At 40.5% G+C, this 26,262-nt stretch overlaps 1 protein-coding gene across 1 annotated transcript in view; it reads right to left on the minus strand.

The window, feature by feature from the left end:
• Positions 1-26,262, minus strand: part of LOC127629553 (ADP-ribosylation factor-like protein 15) — a 232,246-nt gene that overhangs the window by 161,550 nt on the left and 44,434 nt on the right. The window contains exon 2 of the mRNA XM_052106648.1: positions 622-766. Coding sequence (XP_051962608.1) covers positions 622-766 — 145 coding nt within the window. The remainder of the gene's footprint in view (positions 1-621; positions 767-26,262) is intronic.

A 26,262-nucleotide genomic window follows, 5' to 3' on the forward strand; every position in this document is an offset into this window, starting at 1 on the left:
CGCAATGTCCCGAGGAAGCTCCGTTTTACACACCCATGAGAATGCCTCACTTCAAAGACATAATTGCAAATTTCAAAGCACTTGATCAGTTTTGGTCATAATGCCTGTATGTGTTGGAAAGTAGAGCTTCTAAGCTTTCAAACGATACATATTTAGTGTTGGTCAAGACAGTAGCTATTAATATTTTGACTTATTTTGACTGTTCATTGTTTGTTCATTTTAATTCATAGTGCATTAACTAATGTTAACAAATAAAATTTTGATTTTAAAAATGCATTACTAGAGTAAATGTTGAAATTAACATTAACTAAGATTAATAAATGCAGTAAAAGTATTGTTCATTGTTAGTTCATTTTAAATAATGTTGTTAACTAATATTAACAAATGGAAACTTATTATAAAGTGTAACCAGAATATCATACAGCTTTAGAACAAGAGAGTGGGTAAATGATGACATAATTATAATTTTTGGTAATTACCAAAGTGAGTTCAGATAAGGCTATAAAATATGCTATTTATTACATCTCATTCTCTACACCTCATTCAAAAGCATTAGATCCAACCTGTTTTTTGGGTTTTAAAAATGCTGCAGCAAAAAGCTGCAGAGAAATGTTATATTACCTGTGGTTGGTACGGTGCCATTACTGATTTCATTGCACAAACGAGATAGCAGACTGCTCTTGCCAGCACCACTCAGTCCAATGCACACAACATCATACTCCGGTCTGGGTGAAGGGGGAGCCGTACAGCACAATGTCTGGAGACACTAATAATACAAAGATAATTGAAAAGAAAAACACGTTAGTGACTATGAGAGGTGCTGTTTTCACTAGAGCACTGATAAGGCTAAAAATGTTTGCCAAGGAAGAAAGACTTAAAACAAAATGAGGAAGATAATAGAGAGTGATCCCGAGAGTGGTTTTCATCAGCTGACAAATGCTAATGAAGTAACAGAGAAAGACGTTTGTTGATGCAACAAACTAATGCGGTGATTCGAAAGCAACACATCTGGAGGACACCTCCTGAACTCACAATCAAATGACGTAGTTGACAAAATGGGACATCACCACACAGCTGTTGCTTTCTCGATTATTAGAGTGGATGGGTTACTAATGTTCTTGCACTAACGTGGCAGAGCCCTCCTTTTCTATTGCAGTGTGTAGGGCTTAATATTAGGATAGGCTTTATTTTAGAATTTGCTTGCCTTAACATGTAAAATAGACTGTTACGCGACAGTGTAATGCAGTCTGTGTCTGTTTAGGGGGGAGTGCATTAATAGGAGAGAGAGAGAGAGAGAGAGAGAGAGAGAGAGAGAGAGAGAGAGAGAGAGCTTGTGTCCTCAAAGCAGCAGACAGACCTGTCACTTTATGAATCACCGTCTTTGACTGAAGGCCTGCTGTGAGACATTAGGAGGCAAATGCAGCGTGAACCATGAATGGGACGGTTAAAGCTTGTGTGGAGAGATCAGTATACAGAACTAAAATGAGATCTCTTTCATTAGCAGGACAGAACTAGTCTGGGCCAGGCAGGGCATGATTCTGCCCTCACCTCTGGATTATTTAATTTTCATGTCAGTTTTAGCTAGACTTAAAGAGGAACTACACTGTAGTCTAAGGGATAGTTCACCTAGAAATGAAAATGTTATTATTTTTTACTCCAAACCTGTATGACTTTCTTTGTTCCGTGAAACACAAGAGAAACTTTGAGCAATATGAAAGTGAACGAAGACTGAGGCTGTCAGTCCCTAATATTTTGTCTTACATCTCCCAAAACAAGATGTATGACTTAGGCAGAATGTTAGGGACTGACAGCTTCAGTCACCATTCATTCATATGGGTTTGGAACAATTTGAGGATTTTTTATTTTTATTTTTTTAGGTAAACTATCCCTTTAAAAGGAATATTCTGGGTTTAATACAAGTTAAGCTCAATCAAGAGCATTTGTGGCATTATGTTTATTACCACAAAAACTAATTTTGACACGCTCTTCCTTTTCTTTAAAGGTGCAGTATGTAAGATACAGAAACCCTTGTTATTAATGACAACATTGGCCAATAAGTGATCTGCTGCCAGCTACCTGTTGCTCGTGCTCGTGCTTGTGCACACACTCCATAGGGACATGAGCATCGGCCAAAACAATGACATAATGTATAAAGAGACTTGAACGTGTTTCACCGGCATCATGCTGACAAATGAGGTAGCATAATTAAAATTGCACAGTTATGATTGTTTTACTACAAACTTTCAGATTGTATATTATATTTAATTCTCCAGTGCTGGAACAGGGCTAAAACAAAGTGTGGATATAGGTCTGACTATGCGAGACTGTAGTTTGAAGTAATCACTTTTCTTTGCATGATACATTGAATGCATTTATACGATAGCCTATGTCGGCGTTAGCTAGCTAGCCAGCTTTATCAATAGCTGTTAGCTAAATTTGGTGGATGATGACAGTAGCTTTTTATAAAATATACTGTACTTTATAAATATGTTGACACAATTCAGTATTGATGTGATTTCATCAAGTTAGCTAAAATGACACAGATCAATCCTTATGGCACAATATTTCACATGCTTTGCAGTTATGCAAGCTTGCCAGTCCAATAAGAGGAATGCCAGTTCAGGGTCGGTTTTGATCCCCAAATGCGAACGAAGGTCCCTCCAGGAATCAAATGCCCTGCCAATGTTCACTCCTGTTTTTGCTCGACCACGATCACGTTTCCGCTTAGCCAGATGGGATTCAGTAGATAAATGTTTTTTTGTTTTTTTGTTTGTTAATATTATCTCTAAGATAACATTACCTAGTGTTGCAGTTTGTTGTCACTGTTGAATAGCAGAAGAGATGCGATTACTCTCTGAGGCAAGGCTCTCGGGAGCACACATAAATGTCACATCCTTTGGGTTTTCCCGGCAAAAGCGAACCCGCTCCCTTTGCATGAAAAGCAGTCTACAGGCTTTAATAGGCAACTTAGGAAGTCCGGGAAGAGCAAATTTTTTAAGTTGCGTTATAAGCCGTTCGCACATTGGCAAAAAAGGTGAATATTACATGAAAATGTTTACATCTTGCACCTTTCATTTAAGGCCAATCCTTAAATGTTAAAATACTCACGGTTTCAAAATTGCATACTAACCTTTTCTGTGTAAAGTTAAAGCCAATTTTACAACTTTGTTGCCATGATGATGTTACATTTAAAAAAATGTACAGCACAAATAATACAGGTGTTTTAACAGGGTTAATGTAAGTGCTTTTATAAAACAAGCTTCACATTTCTACAAAAATTGGCCTCATTCACTTTCATTGTAAGTGCCTCACTGTAACCTCGATTTTTGCTTCTTCTTCTTTTTTTTTTTTTTAAAGAAAAGGACAGTCTAAATTATTTTTGTGGTAATCAGATATATTATGATACTAAAGCTTAACTTGTATTGAATTGTATTGATATTGTATGGATTTTTTCTAAAAAGTTGTTTTCTTTCAACATAGGCAAATACCAGAATATTTAACATCAGAAGTATTAAAAAAAACTAATGACATTATAACCACTGTGTATGTGAATGTAAATGCTGTGCATTTGTGTAGCAGCAAAAGTGTCATTAGGTCAAAACTTGTATAACCCATGTTCTGATGCAGAGCCCTGGATTCTATCATTAGAACTCACTCATGTATTATGTAATTCTTCCTGAATCCTGATTTAAGGACAACATGGCACGTAGGCAAACAATGCGCCATGGGCTCTGATATTCTTCCATCACAAAAAAGCCTAAATGGCTTTCACAGGCTCTTCCCAAAGAACTGCCAGAGAAGAGCAGTCCTACTTAGTCGTTCAGGTCAGCAGCACATGCTTCTGCTTTGTCACACAGCAACGTGGACATCTGGTTCTGTACGAGGCAGGATATGCTTCTGATGAATTTACCCTTTTCACCCCCACCTTTACTTACAGTGCTCAGATGGGATGATAAATTTACATCAGTTGATGAAAGAACGTACTAGATATTTGACCCTGTGGCCCATCAGGTCCAGCAGGGCTCCCTCAGGAGCACACAACCACACACTTCAGTGGCCCATGTTGTCGCAGGAGATCAAAATAAAGGAGTTCCCATGTGTCCAAGTAGTCACATTTCAAACAATTGTTTGGTCAGTGTTTTTCCCCATGCCAGTAAGGCAGAACGAAAACATCCAACTAAGACAGGGTACTCTCCCGCCAAAAAGGTTTTCTATATGTCGACAATTCCTAACTCTTGATTGATTTTTTTGGCTCTCATTCTATTGGACACGTTTTAATTGTTTTCTCCAAGAGCAGCACTCGAGACGTTACCTCACTGATATTTGGCAAGTTGTAAAGGCTGATTAACTGCTTTTTATGTAAATGAAGATGTTTGAGGGTATAAATATCCCAGACTGATAAGAGCTGTGGCATGGCAGTGCTCCATTTTAAGATAAAATGTTTCACTTTTAGGTGCACAATACAAATCTCTCAGGCCCCCGCATGCCATCCAGCCTTCTATTTAAAAAAGATGTCAAGATATCAAACAACTGATGTAATTAAAAGGTCTGGCTGAGATCCAGGCCCTGGCACCAAAACAAAGATACAGCAGCACTACAATCCACCGCCACATTATTGAACCTTCAGCCCTTATGGAACCTACACTGAACCAAACGCCACAGCAAAAACAACACTCCGGCTGCCAACTTCTACTGAATAGACCCCTTGGCTGAGTGAAGGGTACCTTGTCTGCCCTGTGCAATAAAGCAAAATAGTCATCTGACCTCGATAATGAGAAAAGTAATGTGGTCTGCACTGCACCGGCTCTAGAGTTGAGTGAACAGCAGTGACAACAGGTATTGCCCAGCAGAATTACTGGCATAACATGAGGCTTAATACTTACAGACTAGAAAGAACACATATTGTATAGGCAGAGCTCCACAGTAAGGATGGCCCACTGGCCCAGAGCCAGTGTGAGAGAGTTGGGGGCCAGCTGATGGAATGGTCACTTGCCCAGATAAGCCAATGCTGCATTGTCACTATATCTGATGTCTGTTGATAATTTATATGTGTTTTTATGCCTTACAAATGAAAACATTTGGTGTTCTGTGATATATTGAACATTGTAGTTGCAAACTCCATTGAATTCACCAGTTACTTTAGTTTACTTTTAGTTAAGTTACTTTATCTAGCTGGCTAAAATAGATGAAATTGCTAGAATGATGAAATTGCTAGAACCGTAAGGAATTTAACGATTCATTAACAGTTCCATTAACAATTCTTACTTTTGAGGAATAAATATTTGGGAATAAGAAATACAATTTGTATTGCCTTTACTGCCCTCCACAGTCTCCTGCCAAATGATGATATAATTTTGGATTACAAAAGAGCAGATATAACAAATCAGAAGTACATTTAATACAATTCTGGCAAAAGGTGTGTTTACACACATGTTTTAAGGACTTTTCAAAGACCATTTAGAGAATTAGTTCAATCCAGTAATTGCGCAACAAATGTGACAACATATTTCATTCATTTTCCTTTTTTCTTTCTTTCTTTCTTTTTTTAAGTCCCACTGATCACAATAAATCTCTTCAAAAATAATGTGTAGGCCTATCTATAAAAACACATTTTATATGAACAAACAGTCAATAACGGAACTTCCTGATTTAAATCTAAGGAGTACACTGGTCACACTGTAGATTCAAAACAACCAATTCATAAGAGTCATAATTTCGGGTAATTTGTTTGGAAATATGACTTCACCGGACCTGCTGTGTGTTTCACACTGTAGATTCAGCAACTGGCAGTGCTGCTGGTGAACTGCACTGCAGTCAACACTGTCAAGAGTATTGTAGTATGATGTTAGTAGTTCAAGACCCATTAACAAAACCAAAATTCATGAAAACCATATTTTCCATGTGTTTTATTTTTTTATATATAATAGTACCGTTTATGAATAAGAACCTGTTCTCGGTTCCCAGCTGTGATAGACTTGAAAACATTAAATAAATCAATAATGTTTTGTACCATATGCCATCATTTTCCAGCAAAAGAGTGTGTTTGAATTCACAGCTTTTATTGGTTTATAATATCATTTAATATTTCTGGCTATTATTGCACATCAATTTGCTATTATTATTAGCTGAAAATCTTAAATTGTTGTATTTGAAGAAAAGGTAATGTGTCAAATGTGATGTAAATATGCCCAAATTAGAAAATCAGCATATTATAATGATTTCTGAAGGATCATGTGACACTGAAGACTGCAGTATTGATGCTGAAAATTCAGCTTTGATCACAAATTGAATTTAACAATATATTCAAATAGAAAACTGTTCTTTTAAATTTTAAAAAGAGTTCAGAATATCAATGTTTTTACTGTATTTTGTATCAAATAATTGCAGCCTTGGTAAGCAGAAGAGACTTATTCTAAAACTTTTAAATGGTAGTGTAGGTCTAACATTTTTAAGTAAAGTCTTTATATAAAGAAAATGTATAGTCAGACTTCTTTTAACTTAAAACTTGATTTTGATCATTAAGTCTCCTCACATTCATTCTCTTTCTGTCACATTCCTCATTGATAGGCCCAGGGGAGGGGTCTATGTCTCCTCAGGTGTGAAATACAATCCATATTCATGAAAGTTCACGCCTCCTCGCATATTACCTTTCTAACACTAAAAGTGTCTTACAAAAGTTAAATTACTATATTGTTTTGTATGAATGAGTGATCAGGATGGTTTTCACATCATTTTGTAGCAAAAACTCTAGGCTACAAGATCCAGTTCTCAAAAGTCTTGTGGACAAAAGTTTAGTATACGTTATATAGCCTTAATTCAATGACTTAAAATTGTCGTTTTTTTCAAAAACCACGTATAAACGTTATTTTCTCAAAAATACAAAGATGTACATACATGTTGCTCACATATTATTGTAGCCCAGATTGTGCTGAATACAGTGTTATCATACATTAGCCATTAGTATGTTTTTAAGCAACTGAAAAAAGCACAAATGCCAAGGCATGTCAAAACTTCTCCAGGGCACAAAACACCCTCAGACCCCAGAGGATTAAACAAAAATGTATACAATTCTGCCATATTTTTTGTGGGCTACAGGGCCAGAAGAAAACCATACTTATTGTTTAGCCCCAAGAGGGTTACAAGTATAGTGATGCCATTGGGGTGGGGGGTGGAAGGGGGTTGGGTGAGGGTTGGTCCCCAGACATACGATTTTCATCCAATTGCTCACTTGTCTGCCCCATTTTAAATGACAGCTTTTTATTTTTAGAGCCAATAAATGAGGGGGCACAGGAGAGGGAAGCACCCCACAGACATACAGGGCTCACATTTCACACATTTGCCCTCTGTGAGTGTGGAAACAGAGGAGACATCTGCAAATGGAGTGTCAGGCAGTGATGCCATCCTATTTTTCCCATCCATACCTATATATCGTCCATTGCCATGGCTTTGACAGTGACACTGTTTGGCACTTAAAGGGATTTATATACATTGCTGCACATAGGCTGTTGGATTAATTAACAAGTCATCATGCATTATTCCTAATATTGCCATTTCTTCTGAATCCAAATACTTAAGTACATATTCTGAAGTATAATCGCACATTAATTTCCATCCTTTCATTGTGAGTGCTGTCTTGAATAATATAAATATTTGTTAGTGGAGAGCATGTTGGTAACTACATTAATACTACATTCAGCTATGTTTCACTAAGTTTTGTGTAAAAAGTGAATGGAAAACATCCTTTTTGGCTTTAGTCAACAAACCTGAGCCAACATGAACTCCAAACCCACATGCATCAGGTTCATCTTTCACTGATCGTGAAGGCGTGTTGCTGAAACTGAAGACATAAATGTAGATCATCTCCCTGCATTGAATAGATGGCATGTTGAAGTGCGCCTCTCCTTGCCTGTGCTGCATATTCCATTTGCTACCAATTCAGCGTGTGGAAGTAACCTGCTCTACATTTAATGGCACTTCGTAAAATTATTATCAGAAAATTGTTCCAGTAATGACCAACAAATATAAAAATGCCTTGCTGTAATCAATCATAGCAGAGAGCCAAACAGCCTCAGGTCATGCCAAAACTAGTCCATAATGAACCGCATCTGATAAAAATAGCACTGCAGAGTGGAAAATATTGTAGTAAAATTAGAGCAAGTCCTGGCTCACTTCAGGACATCATATTTCACTCTGCTGTGTTGGCAATGCCATGCAAATGCTGCTCTATTGAGCGAAATGCATTAAAATCAGAGCAATATGCTGAATGCAAGAGAGTCAAATGACAACATGGCAACTTGTTTGCAAAAAAAAATCTAAACAAAAATAGCATAACCCATTTCTATTGATACTTTACTTTCAGGGGTGTGTGGATGTGGGTGTACAAATACGAATAGTACCTTATTACCTATTATTTTCCCTTTAAATCTATTAACATGTTTATCTGACTCAATCAAACTCAATTTTTGTGTTTACTAATGTTTAATGAAAGTGTGTAAAGGAGCAAATTGGGACATAATCCACTTAACATTTTTAGATTACCTAAAAAGTGTAATCTAAAGTATTACTTTAGTGGTTACATTTTTAGTCATGTAATTGTTTTATCAATACCAGATTACAAGTAATCAACCTCTAATCTAACTGTTGGACCAATAACACTCATTTATTTTGATTTGCTATATTGTATTTTTCTACAATGTATACACCAATCTTGGAATTTTTGCAGCTATTCTATTGCATATATTCCTGTTGTATAACTTGGGTCTGTGAAACCTCAAATAAAAGTAAATGTAATTTTCTTTCATTTAGGAATTTCGAAGCTATCAATCATGTTGTAATTTGGTATACATTTAATTCTTACTAACCTGATACTTTAATGTAAAGTATGTTTTTTAGCTATTAAAAGAGTCTTGGGGTCTCTCAGACCACAAACAGAACAGGAGGGTTTAAATAGTTACTTAGTAAACTTGAACATAATCTATAATTATACCAAAATCAGCTTTTACTGCAGCAGTTACAATAATGATGGCTTTCTAGGGCGTTTCGGGGTCAGTTAGGTTTGTTTTTATTGTGTCCAAGGCAAACTACAGTAGGAGCCAATGAGATTTGGAGTGGGTGGGGGGTTGGGAAAAACACCAGGCACAGACAGACAGAGTAACACACAGACAGCAAGCAGGCAGACCAGACCAGTCTGAGCCTGGCATTCCCAAACATACCTCACACTCATCCCAGCCGACGAGTCTTCCCTGCCCAGACGCCCACTAGCAACACTTGTCTGCAGGGCACAGAGGTGACCTCTGAAATGACAGCACTTTCTATGGATGTCCAGATGGAGTACCAGCGGCAATGACTGACTTGAATGTAGCACACACCAGTCATAACACAGCTCTGACTACACTCCAGCTCATAGTGAGAGGCTGTGGCCGTCTGCAGTAGTGGTTGTAGTGGGGAGGGAGGTTTACCTTCATTCATCTTTTTTTCCTTCATGTTGGTGTTTGTGGCTTAGAGAGGGCTGACAGGCATGGGGAAAACAGTTAGATGGACAACGGTGGAGTGGAGTTTGTGCCAGTATAGTGGCATCTGGAGGGGGGTGAAAGATAAATGCCAGCGAGACTGTTGTGTCCACACCATGCCTTGCTGTCGCCATACCAACCACAGGCTGGCTACTCAATGGCCATGCGTGTTAGGAAAATTGATTGAAGCATTAAAAAGGGAACTATTTAAAATACAAACAAAGGGATTGTTATGTTTCAAACATTACAGACTTGTGTATAAAAAGTTAGAAAAATGCTATCATGCCATGCTTTCTGAAAGATGAAATACACATACATACATACATACATACATATATATTGTATTGATTGCTTCTTATCTCATTCAGTAAAACTTAATGAAGTATCTATAGGCAAACCATTTTTATTTCCTTTCTTTTTAAAATTTTGCACATATCTTTTCCACAATTCACTGTCTATTGGATAATTTTACAACCCTGCCACAATGAGGAAACTACAGTATTTCTTCATAACATCAAAATGATTCATGATGTTTGTTGCCATTGTCTTTAGAAGTACTTTCCAGAATGTTAACCCTGATAATGCATATGTTTTCATACCTGCAACCTGTGCCAGTGAAGGTGAACAATTTCAAGATGGAAACAAATAATAAAAGTGATATTATTAGTAGTATTATCAAACAAATCAAATCAAATCACCTTATTGTCACGCGACCATATACTCAAGTGCACAGTAGGTGAAAGTCTTGTGTGCAGTTCTGAGCAACATAGCAGTCATGACAGTGACGACATATACCAATTTACAATAAACAATATAATTACACAACACAATTTACATATCAAACGTACACATAATTACACAACAAAATAATAATATATAATGTACAGTAAATAATACACACAATATGTAATGCAAATACAATAAAAATAAAAAGTATATAAAAAAAAATATATACAGTAGTTGTATTGTGGAGAATATAATTTATGACAATCAGTGTGATTAATAAAGTGCATTACTGGTGTATATTGATCATGAGAGATCAAGTGTTCTAAAGTCTGATTGCTTGGGGGAAGAAGCTGTCATGTAGTGGGCTGGTGCAGGTCCTGATGCTGCGATACCGCCTGCCTGATGGTAGCAGTGAGAACAGCCCATGACTCGAGTGGCTGGAGTCTCTGATGATCCTTCAAGCTTTTTTCACACACCGCCTGTTATATATGTCCTGGAGGGAGGGAATCACATGGTTCGATGTTGAGGCAATATTGAGACGTGGAAGTACGCGTCCTTCAGGTCTACCACTGTGAACCAATCTAGATGCCGGACACAAGTTAAAATGTGTTTTTGTGTGAGCATTTTGAACTGGAGTTTGTGCAAGGCCCGAGCAGCAGAGCGGAGTAAGTAATGTGGCGTTGGGAGGCAAGGGTGTGTCCCGAGGCTCTGGTGCTGAGAGAAGACTCAAAGCACTTACCTTGCGGGTTAGTGACTGAGGAGGAGGTCCCATGGAGGCGTCCTCTGGACTCGTCAGAACCGGCCGGCTGGAGAACAGTCGTGGGGCTGAAGGCGAAAGGTCTGCGTCCAGCATGCCGGGACTGTTGAGGTGTGGCGACAGAGTGCCATGAGAATGGCATTTGCGGGCCAGGTGACCCAGGAAATAGCTCTTTTACTGAGAATGTGGGGCAAATGAAATAAATTCAACAAAGGATTCTCCTCCCGGCCCTCCACCGGGGGACGGAGTGGTCTTCTTAACAGCTCCGGAGCGAACGTCTTGGTCTCTGGGTCGGGCATCTTGGGAGCCTTCCGGGTCCTCGAAGGGGCCCGCGAGACGGGGGGCGTGCGCTTCCTGCGGGGCGCTCGATGCAGTGGCTGAGCGCTGGGCCCGGGTTGAGGTGGAGCTGCACGTTTCTTAGCCGCAGGAGGACGCCCTCGGTGAGCAGATGGAGCGTGGCCCGTGGCGGCAGGTTTTCAGCTGGGCAGGATGTGTGATATGGCCTCCATCTGCTTCTTCACCGCGGAGAACTGTTGGGCGAAGTCCTCGACGGTGTCGCCGAAAAGACCGGACTTGTCTACTTTGCGTATCTCGACCAAGTTCAGCCACAGATGACGTTCCTGAACCCAGAGTGTGGCCATCGCCTGCCCGAGTGATCTTCGTGGCCCTAAGGGCGAGGTCGGTTGCTGAGCGCAGTTCATGCAGCACGTCGGGATCAGGACTACCCAAGTGCAGATCTTTAAGAGGCTTGGCCTGGAGAACTTGCAGGAGGGCCATGGCATGCAGGGCAGAGGCGGCCTGTCCGGTGTCACTGTAGGCTTTGGAGGTCAGTGAAGGCGTCATCCTACAGCCCTTGGAGGGGAGCACAGGGCCACTCCGCCAGGTGGCGCCATTATCAGGGCATAGGTGGGTCACAACCGCTCTGTCCACCTGGGGGACCACCTGAGGGTAGTGAGAGCGGATGAGCGAGAGGCCTTGAAGTCTGTGTTTTATCTTTCAGTAAAACTAAGACTTAATGATTGATGTATGTCCTAATGATAGTCAGGTTCACTATATATTTTTGTGGGAATTTTTGGGGGATTTGCTAAACTATACATTTTTGGAAAGGTTATTGTATAAGGAGTCAGAAAAACAATGTTTGCATTTGCCCAGATGTCTATGTGGCGGCCATATTGAATTTTAATAAAATGGCCACCGTAAAACTTTAATTTGTAATATCTCGGCTTCTGAATAAGCTGGAATGTTGATTTTAACTGATAAACCCACATTTTCAGGGTCAGGGAATCCAATGGTGCTAGTTTCTTGCAATATCATTGTAATGAAAAGTTGTTTGCATTTAATATTCCATGTTCCTTAAAAACAATGTTTTTTTTTTATCATCCCATTGAAATACATCCACAATATGGGTAAAAAAATGACACATCACAAGCAGTTGATCAGATAACTCGGAGTTCCTTTTATTGAAGAGTTTAAAATTAGCTAATGTAAAACGTGGATGTTCTGGAACTATCGACATGCACATTTAGACCACAGTATGATTAAGCAACCTTTTTAATTATGCAGTTTCTATACATCATCATAATCATCATCGCTTTCATACATCACGGCTTGGGAATCGTCATCGTTCTGGCACTGGCTGCTGCACTGACACATGTCAGTACAAGCTAAGTCCTTAGCTCTGCAGGAGCACCTCCCAGAAGAGCAGTCAGATTTACACTTGCATTGAACCAACTCAAGGATGGCCTTTGGGGCTGGGAGGACATCTGTGGTCACTGGTTTGAGCATACCATCCGAGTGTTTGAAGTATCCGTTTTGCAGAGGATCCAGTGGTGGATCCTGCAGAGCAATGGCTGCCTGTGCCCATACTCTTGTTTGGACATGGACTCTCAAGATGTGCTGCTTCAGAGTTCCAAGTGTTGGAGGGAGCTTGTCACTTTCTGCCCTATGTTTGCAGAAGAGATGCCATCGCAGTTGAGGGATTGCCTTGATGTTGATCCCCTTGGGTGAGTAAGCTGCACATATAAAGGATTCCAGGGCTGACCGCATTCCTTCTGTCACATCTGCTTCATCCAAAAGCATCTGCAGAGCTTTGACAATATCTTCATCTGCTTTAAGGTAGACCTGCAGCCAGGTTGCCTTGCCTATGCGGGAGAACCTTCCTGTGTTGTCAGCCCCAGTGAATGCGTGGAAGGCTGGCAAAGCCTTTGCTCTTTCTTTACCTAGAGCTCGCCACAGTGGTTCAATCTGCACAACACCAGAGGCCATAGAAATGGATGCGTTCTTCAACATGAGATCATAGTTTGCTGTGACTAGCACTAAAACATCTGTATCTGGTGAGAAAAACACCAACTGTGCATCATGTGGGTTTCTCTGTGAAGCCAGCACAGCCTGGTGGATCAGCAATGTGTCTGCTTCTTTGTGGTTGTTTTCTTCAAAGACAAGGTCTTTGTTGCTCCTAGTGAGCCCAGAAGCAGATGTGATGATCAGCTTGGAGGATCTCTTGTTGTACTCCAGAGTTTTGGCAGCAAGATATTCAGTCAGATCACTCTTAGTCTTGTCATGGGAGAGGAACCTGCTCATTGGGATGTGTTTGATGCTGGTGTCATCTCTGACTTGGTACTGAATAGAAGCTTTTCCTTGTCTTCGTTTATCTCTAGTTGCACTCTTGAGAGAATCTGCCCTATATGTGTCAAACACAAGGATGATTTCATCATAATCTCGTGTTAGTTGCATCAGTCTGTCATTGAAGCAGCCACTCAAATCATTGACTGTCAATACAGTCGCTGGTTTTTTGCTCAGCTTCTGCACAAGCACCATACCGTCCACCAGTGCTATCTTCCGACTTGGCTGATCAGTAGATGTGAGGTCTGTGAGTCCTGTATGCATTACATCTTGTTGAGTAGAACTTCCAACTTGAGGCGGCTGATGGTCTTCATGGGGCATGTCTTCTTTTGTCAGCTTCTCAAGTAGATGGATTAACTTGGACTTGTCATGGCATGGCAGAATTGTTCCATCAGGAGCGAACAGTGCCCTTGGTGTCAGAGTGAATTCATAGTTTCCTATGGCCTCTTTCTGGTTGATGTCTCGATTTGACCTAGCAAGTACCATCAGCCTTGCAAACAGGTCCTTGGTCTCCTTCAGATCCACAGTATTGTCTCTGAGTTTCACTGTAATCTTCTTGTTCCCAGACAGGAACATCTTGTTGTTCTCTTTCTTCACAGGGGCCCAGAGGCTGACATCTCCATTGATATGCTCTGACACATAGTCTTCATACAACTTCTGGCCAGTGACATCAGCATTCAAGATCTGTTGTACATACTCATCTGGGATGTAGGCTTGCGTGATCACATTGTGCAGGTTGTCACCTTCATTGGTAAAGGGGTTTCCATGGCTGAGTATGGCTGCCTTGATCTTGTCGATTGTATCATGTGCCCTCTTGACTGCACTTGGCCCAAGCTCATGATGCTCTGTGATTCTGTCAGCTTCCATGTCAAACTGACTCTTGAACTCTTTTGACAGACGAGAAAGTTCTGGTGTGACCATGAAAAATCTCTGTCTGGCATTGGCATTGTTGGAGATGCCAATGATCCCAGAGCTAATCTTCATTAGCTTGTTCAGGTGTTCGCATGCATGGTCTGCCCCAAAAGACACAAAGGGAATGACACTCTTGGTGACTGATATATTGCCTGCTCGTAGTTCCTCCCATGTCTGAGGGTGATTGGTCCTCAATCATGCATGTCTGCGATGTATCTTGGCCAGAGTCGCTTGTACTTGATCCGGTCTATGGCAAAGAACAGCTTGCTCAGTGCTTCTCCAGCTTGTAGATGGAGTTCCAGGTCAGCATTCCGAGTTGCCGCTATAAAAGGACAGGATTGTTTCCACACGATGCAAGTAATTCATCATGGCCTTGAACATTGCATTCTGGGATTTCTGTTCCTTCCATTTCTGGAATGCTGTGATGACCTCAGCAGTAGTCAATGCTTCCAGGAGGGTGCTGTTTGCTTGCTTCATGGATTCAGCCTTCATGTCTTTCCCTTCAGAGCAGGCAGCTTCTACTCCCTCTGTAGCCTTCAGGCACACATCTTTCAGTTGTGAGTTGTCCTTGAAGAACTCTTCCAGAGCCATTTCAGAGAGTGCTACATATGAGTAGATATGGGCATGGAGAGCTCGCTTATAGTGTGTGCATTTCAGGATTTGCCTTGTCGTGGCAGGACCATATACATCAGCTTCCACCCAGGCATCATCTATGCCAGAGTTCTCCATGGAGGCACCAAGAGCTCTGAGGGCTGCCATGACAACATGCAACTCATCCAGTCTGGGAACAACCATTTGTTTCAAGTCAGGTCTGGCATCTAGGAGCTTCACCACTTTCTCATAGAGGGCCATGTCAAAGGTAATGACCGTGGGGTGATCTTCCCCAACTGCCAACTTCCTCAGCTGATTTGCTTGCATGATCAGTCAGCAGAGTTGACCACTCGTGTGCCACCTCTGGGAGTAGTGGCAATGCTCCAACCTGTGTCAAGGGAAGGCTTTCAGACAGTAGTGAGTTGTATCCTGCCCAGCCTGGAATGTTGCTGGAAGTTTCTTCTGCTTTCATTCTTGATAAAGCAGATGCAAAAACCCATCCTAGCTGTGTCAGCTGATAGGATTCTGAGATCCCATGGTTGATGGCAAACTGTTCTGACCTCTTGGTAAGCTGTGGTTTTGGCTTGTCACAGTGAAGCATCTCTACATGGTAGGGAGTGACTGATAAACTCTGTGCATCAAAAATGATCAGATGTTCTGCAATAGGTTCTTTAGAAGGATCAACCTTCTGGTACACTGCAGTGATCGTTCCGTGAGTGGTTCCTTTTCCATCGGGAGTGTCCTCTGCAAAGTCTGTGTTATCTACTGCAAAAAACACGAAGGTCCCCTTCTTCAGGAATGGTGGTACATAGAGGCCTTGGTGCGCTTTGATGTTTTCTACAACAGCATTGGCCAAAGCAGTGTCCATTAGAAGGGCACGGCCATGTGAAACAGAGTAGCCATGAGCATTGAGAAGATTCATCAGCTTCTTGTTGCGTGTGTTATGGTGGACAGTCAGTGCTAGTCCCAGAACCTGTGGGTTCTCTCTTGCTTGGGGTGACCTGAATGATGCGGATTCACTGCTCGGTATGTACTTTACCTGTGCACAGGATTTGAACCCATACATGATATTCTGGCTCACCGTCAATGTTGCTCGGTCAACAACTCTGGTTCTCTTTTCAGTTTGCAGCTTTTCAGCAGGCCCAACCATTATCCAATATATTAAGGTGTGTAGTTCAGCTGGAACATCGCCAATGTCACTAGATACCTTTATGACATTTCTCTCCTTGGTCTTGGTAAAGGTTGCAATACTTTTCCTTATTACCTGTGCTGCTTTGTAGATTGTCTTCATGCTGTTCTCCTCCTCCTTGCCAGCTGTCATTGTGGTAGTAACCATGTCCTCTTCACATGCATCTGGGGAGTAGAGGACTGCTGGCTTCTTTCTATTTGGACGAACAGACACCAGGTGTGGCAAATCAGTGAGGATTCTTTCTTTCAGCCATTTTCTGCTAAATGCAGGTACATGAGTTTCCAAGACTTCTGAACCAATCAAATTGAGATAAGTGGTTTAAATGTCATCCATTTGAAGATACGCTTGGTTTTGTGTTTCCACATCAATAAGTTTGATCAGCTCAAGAAGACTCGACCTTTGTAGAAAGGGTCCTTTGGCAGTTTTGCTAGTGGTAGTTTCTCGAAGAGCGTGGAACACATTTTCTTTCCAGCAAGATTTGTGGTATTTCACATCGATTGCATGTGCATCACCAGGTGATATGCAGGTGTTCAGCCTTGTCTTCAGTGCAGTATTATGCGACTTTTCCACAGCATCTTTGAGATCTTTACCAGCATTCTCAGTCCTGATCTGGTACAGTGGCTGGCCATTGTCCTTTTGGCAGAAGAAGCACTCTTCCTTATCCAGTGGATTTGTATGGGATCGTGTGAATGGCAATGAAGAACCAGATGTTGAGGGGTTTGGCTCATCCATTTCTGTGCTTCTTCTTTTTTGTCCACACTTTTTGGAAGTGTAGTGTCCTGTAGCTAAAGCATGTGCATTGCGGTCTCTTGCACGTTGTATTTCAACCTTATTAGTTGCACTTGAGTGACAGGAGCGATGCCAGACTGCCTTCTCTGTGCACATTGTTTCTGGTGTGCAGTTCTGCAGTCGCCTTTGTAATTGGACATAGTCCCCATCGTTCAAACTGGCCCTCTCTTGAACTACCTGAAGAATGAGTCCATAGGACTCTAATCTAGGGTGTTGGACCAGGACTCCTTTCTTTTTATCATCAGACTGGCAGAAAATGCACTGCTTCCAGTTAATGGACTCCTCAGCTTGACATACCGCTTCTTTACCGTGTTACTTGTCACTTATGCTTGGACATAGAATATTATCAAGCTAGCTAGTGTTGATATCTAACTACAAAGGGTAATTTGATGATATATGATAACACATGCTCTCAAAATAATAATTATGAATGTAGGCTACATACAGTAGCCTAATGTTAGCTAGCTAGTTAGCTAGTGTTAGCTAACTATAAAGTAGGCTAATTTCAAACAATCATCATTTATGACACTGACACGTACTATACAGTAATGTTAGCGACCTGTTAGCAGCAGTCATAAATGTATATGTTGTTGAAATATAACATTCTGAGGAAAAAATTAAGAAAAAAGGCTACCTACTATACATGTACCAGATGCTCTGTAAAACAATGTTCTTGAGGGATGACACAGCTGATATAATATGTTGTGTGTTCCACAACAACTATCCCTGTATATCAGAAGTCTGAGGAGCAAAAGTCATATATGACACACACTATACAGTAATATTATCTAGCTTAGTTAGCTGTAGTCATATGTGTATAACTATGTTGTTGAAATGTATAACATTTTCTGAGGTAAAATGAAGATAATAGTTACTATACATGTGTTAGATGCTCTGTAAAACAATGCTATTAAGGGATGACACTTCTGATATAGCAAGTCTGAGGAAGAGCCATTGGCTCGAAAAATCACTGCAAATAATATCTTTCAACAGGAACTTTGCGACTTTGTGTGTGGATCACTCTCAGCACGCATTCTAGTAGGTTTGCAATGTGCATGTCTTTGTAATCATTCCCACAATAAATATTAAATGTTTTAATGACTGATATAAAAAATCTTTATTTTTTGAACAGCTGGAATATGAAATGATAACTTTTCATTACAAAGATACTGCAAGAAAACAACCACACGGGGTCATTTTTTTTTTACCTACTTATGCATCTATGGGTTAATGTGGTAACATCTTGTAGCTTTTTAACTAGCACCATTGGTTTCCTTGACCCTTACAGTGTAGGTTTAGCAGTAAAAATCAACATTCCAGTTTATTCAGAAGTCGAGATATTAAAATTTTTAATTTTATGGTGGCCATTTTTTAAACTTCAATATGGCTTTCATATAGACATCTGAGCAAATGCAAACATTGATTTTCTGACTCCTTATACAATAACCTTTCCAAAAATGTATAGTTTAGCAAATCCCCAAAAAATTCCCACAAAGGTTAAAATCAGAATATAATGAACCTGACTATGAACTCAAAGACTCTCTCTCCTTGAAATCTGAACACAAGTGGTCAAAAGAGATGACCAGGTGTAACGGTCATGTCTCGCTCATACATTTGTGATCGGATCACCCAAAACTCATCTTAAAACCAGGTGTGTACACATGGTCTCAGTTGGGGACGAATGGTCATGTAGTTGATACACTAAAGTCCTGAAGTGTTCACACCAGCACGATGCCTCCATGGAATTATCAAACCCTGTGTAGCCATTGTTCTAACCTATCTTGGGTGGCTCAGCTTTTTACTGGGCCATTTCTTTGGGCTGTAGCCCCCTATGTCTGCAGAAGGGAAATGTGTGGGGAGGTGACAAAACCCCAGAAAGGAGGGATATGACTGAGGTGTGCAGCTGTAAATCTTAATGTCACCAACAGGGAGGCTGTTGTGAACCATTATCATAAATCTGACAAATGCTAATTTGATGGGAGGCTGTATCTGTCTGGCCTCAAGCTGGTCTAGACGGCATACTAAGAGATCCTATGGCAAAGGGAACCCCCCAGTACCATCTGGATATAGCAATAAGTGGAAAGCGGCACAGTTCACACACTGATCAAAGTGGGCCATTCCATTGCAGTTGTGCAATGGCATATTCCCCAAATCACCTTCTGATATACATGTACAATTCATATACACAAGGTATATTAGATCACCTAGAAATTGATCCTAAATTCATGGGAAGTTGCTCTGATTATAATTTGAAAACAGACTGGAATGCAGTTCCAAAAGCCCAGTCAAGCTTTCTAACAAGATCATCTCTTAGTGGCCGTTCACACCAAACTTTTTTGTGTGCATCTGCACTGTTTTTCAATAGCTTAGTAAACTCGCACACTTGACCGTTATGCCTCGACTCACGTTTTTTTTTTGTCTCGCACAGGAGTGCCACGTTTATTTTAGACTTTTAAAAATGAGAGAAACCTGCATTCTGTTTCACTCATGGCACAGCCTGTAGTTTTTTTTTTTTTTTTTTAGCACTAATGCATTTGGTCTGGATCTTGCTTTACCACTTTCTCTTTAAATCACAAACAATTTAGTATGTATACACTCACTGATCACTTTATTGGTATTCACCTGTACATCTACTTATTCCTGAGATTATCTAATCAGCCAACCGTGTGGCAGCTGTGCAGTGCACAAAATCATGCATGTATGGATCAAGAGCTTCAGTTAGCGTCATATCAACCATCAAAATGGGGAACAATTTTCATCTTTGTTATTTCATCCTTGGCATGATTGTTGGTGCCAGATGGGCTAGTTTGAGGATTTCTGTAACTGCCGATCTCCAGGGATTTTCACACTCAACATTCTCTAGAGTTTACTCAGAATGGTGCCAAAACCAAAAACATCAAGTGAGCAGCAATTCTGCTGACAGAAATGAAGAATGGCCAGACTGGTTCGAGCTGACAGAAAGGCTACAGTAACTCAGATAACCGCACTGTACAATTGTAGTGAACAGAATAGCATCTCAGAACATGTTGAACCTTGCGGTGGATGGGCTCAACAGTAGAAGAACATAGTGTTCCTAATAAAGTGCTTAGTAATGTATATAAAAATCAGGTCTATATTATACAAATTAAATAATAATACATTTTATTATAATAGCTTCAAGTAGCTTCAAGCTGTCAAGATTGAATATGCCAATTTGATGGTCATTCTTATGCAAAGCTGTATAAGGCTTTATTTCTGTATAGTTGGTCGGATAAAAATGTATTTACATGTCCATAGTAAAAATGTACATTAAGGGGGAGTAGGTGGTTCAGATGAATGTTTTCATGTTCCTTTCTTCACAACTTAAGCCACATTCATGCACATTTGGGACCTTCCCAACACAAGGGGTGAGATCAGAGCAATGGGACCATAGCAGAGGGGACGTGCATTTGGGAAGCTTTTGGTTATATACATTTTGTAATTGGGAAGAGTGATTAGCTTGGCCGTATAAGCATAAGGCAGCAGAAACTTTGGTTTCCACCACCCAATATAAGCAAAAAGACGTTTTCCGCACTGATCTAGAGGATCAAAGCCAGAGGGCCCCCTTTTGAATGTGCTGCAACTAATGTGTGAGGGACAAGGGGGCTGGAGGTACCCCAAAACAGGGGTGTGGAGGAGGGTACTTGCCCATTATAACATCAGTAATCACACTTTTTTTTTAAACATCTTTTTATCTAAGATGTGCTTATTTTTTAATAGAAACAAATCTTTGGACCCTGGCAAGTGTGGGAAAATTCCCTCCATAAATACATTTGCATCAAACCAGTAAACTCCTCCCTAAAAAGCATCTCTAGGCCCCATTGAGACAAAAAGATGGGGACTAGCTTAACAATAAATTTGTTTTATACATTGTTAGGCATTGGAGAATTAGGTTGACATGACAGAATGCACTCAAGACCCTTTTCAATTCAAAGTCTGGCAGGATATGGTTGCTTTGATTTCTTCATAAAGACCATCCTTCTTGCCAATTCAAGCTTATAGGCCACCGTAATGATCACCAATGAAGGAGTGTTTATGGATAACGAGGGAAGTTTTAGAGCACTGGATGTAAACAAAGAGGACATACTACCAAACCATATCAATTATGGTAAACACATTTTGAAGAACAAAAAAATTTTGATTTCTAACAAGTAATCAGTGACATTTAAGTGACAAGTAAAATACATTATACAAAGACATTAAGTAGGCTCTGAGAAAATTCTATTGTAGCTGCTTGACTCAAGAAAAATCTGCATTAATCAGCATTCCACATTTATAGCATTAATCAATAAAATCTAAATTTACAGTGCAGTAACAGTGCCACAAAGCTCACCTGCGTAGTAGTGCGTGATACTTTGATCTGATCATGCAATGGAACCTGCAGATATGAACCATGGAAACAATCCATCACTTAACAGGAAGCTGTGGTTCTTGTCACATTGACACAAGCAACCGAAACCTAATTACATTCGCATTTCAAAACCAAGTTGGCTTGTTGGATAAAACGGATGTCTGATAGTACTATGAATCAAGTTAAGTCAAGGTCACTTAAAGAAATAGTTCACACCAAAATCCTGTTGATTGTTCATTTACTCACCCTCATGTTGTTCCAAACCTGTATGACCTACTTTCTTCAGTGGAACACAAAAAGAGATGCAACTTTTTTCCATACTATCAAAATGAACAGTGATTTAAGCTGCCATTCTGCCTAACATTAATGTATAATGGAAGAATGTTGTTTGGAACAAGTAAATGGTAAACGTTCATTTTTGGATTAACTATCACTTTAATTATGCAAGATAATTTTTAGGATCTTCCTCATCACAACAGAACCCTTAGTTTCGGTTTACAGTTTATCTTCTTCCATTCGACATCAACTGGCCACATGAAAGCTTTTATGTTGGGAGATGAAAGTCATTTTAGAGATAAAAACAAAACCTGGAAGAAAATACTAAATGGACTGAAATTATTAAGGTCAGTTACAGATTTCAGAATACACGGCTTATGTTCTGAAATAAATCGAAACCCTGTTCCATTTCATCAGTTTAGCGAATGATGGTCCAGATACGATCAAAAGAAAAAATATTTTATAGGAAAGAAAAAGTTTCTCCTAATGATTTACAGTGTTAAAGAATAAACAGTTGTGTACCCTGAGAAAAACGTTATTGTGAAATGTTCACTGTTGTTTTGGGAAGGCCTGTTTGAAGTACTGCTATTGTTCGGCATGCCAAATCCTTCCCAGTCTCTCCTCAGATGACCCAGAATCTGAATGAAAAATAAGTATGCAAATATTACAGCCTCTTGGAACACATTGTCTTCAAATTCCATCTTCAAATTAACTTCAAAAGGAAGTGGTATTTCATTTCAGTGTAAATCTAGTGTAAATAAAGGTTGTTATTGCGGTGCATGATGCCAAAACCACATCTGGTTGCTCTCCAAACTTCCAAGTAAGACCATAACCGTGGATGGCATATCCACTCGTAACATTTACAAAAGTTTGAAAGCAATCAAAAGACCCTAATATTTTAACCTTTGCGACACAAGAGCATGGTCATTCCCATGGACTTCATTGTGTAGGGGTCAGCGACTTGAATGGGCCTTCATTAAGAGGAGTTTGCATCAACAGTTAATTATGCAAATGAGCATAACCCCTTCATGCGCTGGCAGGTTCTGGCTATTCCCCTTCACCCTTCATTGCCATCCCACAAAAAACAGCCCAAACACTGTACTCTTGGGATATTAAACATACATCCCCCATACATCTCCCACTCAGTGTGCTTATTTCTAACTCTAAATGCCAAATCGACACTTGGGGAGAAAGATCCATAATGCAACCATTGTGGTCTCTGAGCTCTAAACAGCCTTTTTCCATCAAAGAACCTCCGGAAAGACTCTTGCTGGGTGCAGCTGAATGCCCACTATTCTCTTACAGGGCTGATGGGACGATCACATCTGAGGGATCCCACACCAAAACAGTCAATTAGGCAAAAATGCATGACAACCAATTTTGTTATTGTTTCAACGATGGTAATGATAGCCTTTTGCCTCACTATCTGACACAAAATATCTGTACTTGTTTCAAAGACTAGAGAGTTATGAGAATTCACTGTTACACAGTTCTGACATTCTTATTTGCTACCCTTTGTAGCACACCTTTCTCTCATCACCTTGCAAAGAAAAACTGTTACAAAAGTATACAAAAAAATTTAAATAATAAGTGTGTTTAACTTGAGAAAAATAAAATAGATTGTTTTTTTAGTTATATAATACTCCAGTCCCCCTCTCTTTTTATTTCCCGTTATTGGGATAGCCTGCTGGTAAACATGTAAAATTCAGACTGTTGATTATCAACTTGTGACTGGTTTTAAAAGGCCCCCTAGGGGTTACACAAGTCACAAACTCTGCCCATAACCAAGCACAATCATTTACATTTACATTTATGCATTTTGGCAGACGCTTTTATCCAAAGCGACTTACAGTGCACTTATTACAGGGACAATCCCCCCGGAGCAACCTGGAGTTAAGTGCCTTGCTCAAGGGCCCAACAATGGCATCTTGGTGGTGCTGGGGCTTGAACCCCTGACCTTCTGGTCAGTAACCCTGAGCCTCAACCACTGAGCCACCACAGCCCCACGATCATAATTTATAGTGAAAAAAAAAAAGATACATTTTGATCTGTTATCACCTAAAAATTATCGGATCACTTTAGAAGACATCGATTAAACCACTCAAGTCATATGGATTAGGCTTTATGTACATTTTGGAGCTTGGAAGTGTTGGACCCCCTTGAGTTGCACTGTATTGATATACAGTGGCAAGAAAAAGTATGTAACCCTTTAGAATTAGCTGGTTATCTGCATTAATTGGTCATAAAATGTGAAAAAGAAAGTGAATCCTAGGATTTAATAACTGGCTGATCCTCCTTTGGCAACAATAACCTCAACCAAGCGTTTCTGGTACACTCTGGTTATTTATTTTACCCAAAAGCTGGGTTAAACATATTGGGTCATTCTGTTGGGTTATTCCTAACATTTATTGGGTTGTTTATATAATAATGCACCTAGTTGGGTTAAAACTGGTCTCGCGATGATATTTTACATTTCAACTGTCGACCAGTGCCACAGCCAACAGAAGATAAAGAGGTAAGCTAATAATATCACGTTATATGAACGCTTTTCATTTTCTTTATCAACGTACAATAACAGCTGATTAATTAACTAATTAAATAATTTCCCCTTAATTTTTGGTCTGCTGTATTGCTGCTCACTTGGCTACCGACACAACACTTGCTATAAAGCCAGCCTATTTTAAACTGTGGCATAGAAACTATTAATTGGGATGCTCCCCCTCACTTTCTGTGTTCGTCCCGACACTTTTTTTTGTAAATCATACATAATATTTCATACATTTGGCCGACATGCAAAGAAATTGTAAGACACCTCGGCTTTTAGACTCATTATCCGGTGTTGAGATGGCAGTTTCTTTTTTGACAATAAAGAAAAGTATATTGTCATTTTTACAGTGTAACATTAAAATACTTCAAAGCTGAAACATTTTATCTAGAAAGTTATATCTGCAAGGCACTAAATTATACTAAACGAGATATTACACCAGGGATCGGCAACCTTTTTGACATGGAGTGCCATGTCAAAAAGCAAAAAGAAACTAATAAAACACGGAATGTAGGCTGTCATCCACGCAGTCTGACCGAAGAACAGCGCAAGTCTCATCACACTTTAATATCGTTTAGATTCCCATTCGGCTGATGAAAACATGCTGCGTAATCATGAGGAAGGATTACATCAAGATGTAGATTGGAATGCATGTGTGGAATTTATATAAGTATAGTCTACTCCTCTCTCGCCGTTACTGGCGTGCCAATGATTACCCCTCCGCGTGCCAATGCTGGCAGGTGTGTCATAGGTTGCCGACCCCTGTATTACACAATAGCCAGCATCTTCTTGACATTGGGTGATAGCCTAATCAGAAGCCACTTTTCAGATAGTTCTGCGCCCCTGAAGTCACGACTTTTTTTCACATCGTGACATTTATGACTTTTATAGTGACTTTTTAATACCAAAAAGCAGCAAATGATGGTGTTCTTTTACCATTGGAGGAAGGTGCCTGGCTCGTTTTGTGGTCACCTCGTTAATGAAGCCCATTGCTTGAAATTGAAGTTAATTCACTTTATATGATCTATATTTTTTAAATAGGATGTGATGGATTCATATGTGAGGGAAACACTTCAGAAGTGGAACCTTGAATGTCTCAGCCACACCAGAGTCAGCTCCAGGCCATGTCACCTTCATGCCTGAGTCAGCTCCAGGCCATGTCACCGCCACGCCAGATTCAGCTCTAGGCCATGTCACCACCACGCCTGTGTCAGCTCCATGCCATGTCACAGCCACGCCTCAGCCTGCTCCATGCCATGTCACAGGCACGCCTCAACCTGCTCCATGCCATGTCACAGCCACGCCTCAGCCTGCTCCATGCCATGTCACAGCCAAGCTTCAGTCTGCTCCACGTCATGTTTCAGTCGAACCCCAGACTGCTCCATGCCATGTCACAAGCAAACCTCTGCTCACCGGTCCAGGCCCGCCTCTGCTCTACGGTCCAGGCCCGCCTCTGCACCACAGTCCAGGCCCACCTCTGCTCCACGGTCCAGGCCCGCCTCTGCGCCACAGTCCAGGCCCACCTCTGCTCCACGGTCCAGGCCCGCCTCTGCGCCACAGTCCAGGCCCACCTCTGCTCCACGGTCCAGGCCACCTCCCCGGACTACGCCTTGATCCCATGCCACACACCCTATCTCGCAACGCCCCACGCTTCAAGACACCCCCTATACATTTTTTTATTTTGAAAAGTTAGTCCTGTTCATGTCTTCAGGTCCTTCATTTTGAAATTTGTTCACTTCCTTGTCTGGTCATGTGATTATCCTTTTCCCGCCATGTTTCATGTGTTTTTTCCTCATTGGTTCCTTTGTTTATTAGTCTTGTCTTGTTATTGGTTCGTGTTTCATTGTCTTGTTATATTGTTTACAGTCTTGTATTTTCATTGGTGGTCTTGTTAACTTGTTACCCATGTCAATGTATTTTAGTCCCCATGTTTGCCATTGTCCTTTGTGGAGTATTGTTAATGTAACTTTGTTGTAG

Source organism: Xyrauchen texanus, chromosome 3 (assembly GCF_025860055.1).
Source record: "Xyrauchen texanus isolate HMW12.3.18 chromosome 3, RBS_HiC_50CHRs, whole genome shotgun sequence".
Classification (NCBI taxonomy): domain Eukaryota; kingdom Metazoa; phylum Chordata; class Actinopteri; order Cypriniformes; family Catostomidae; genus Xyrauchen; species Xyrauchen texanus.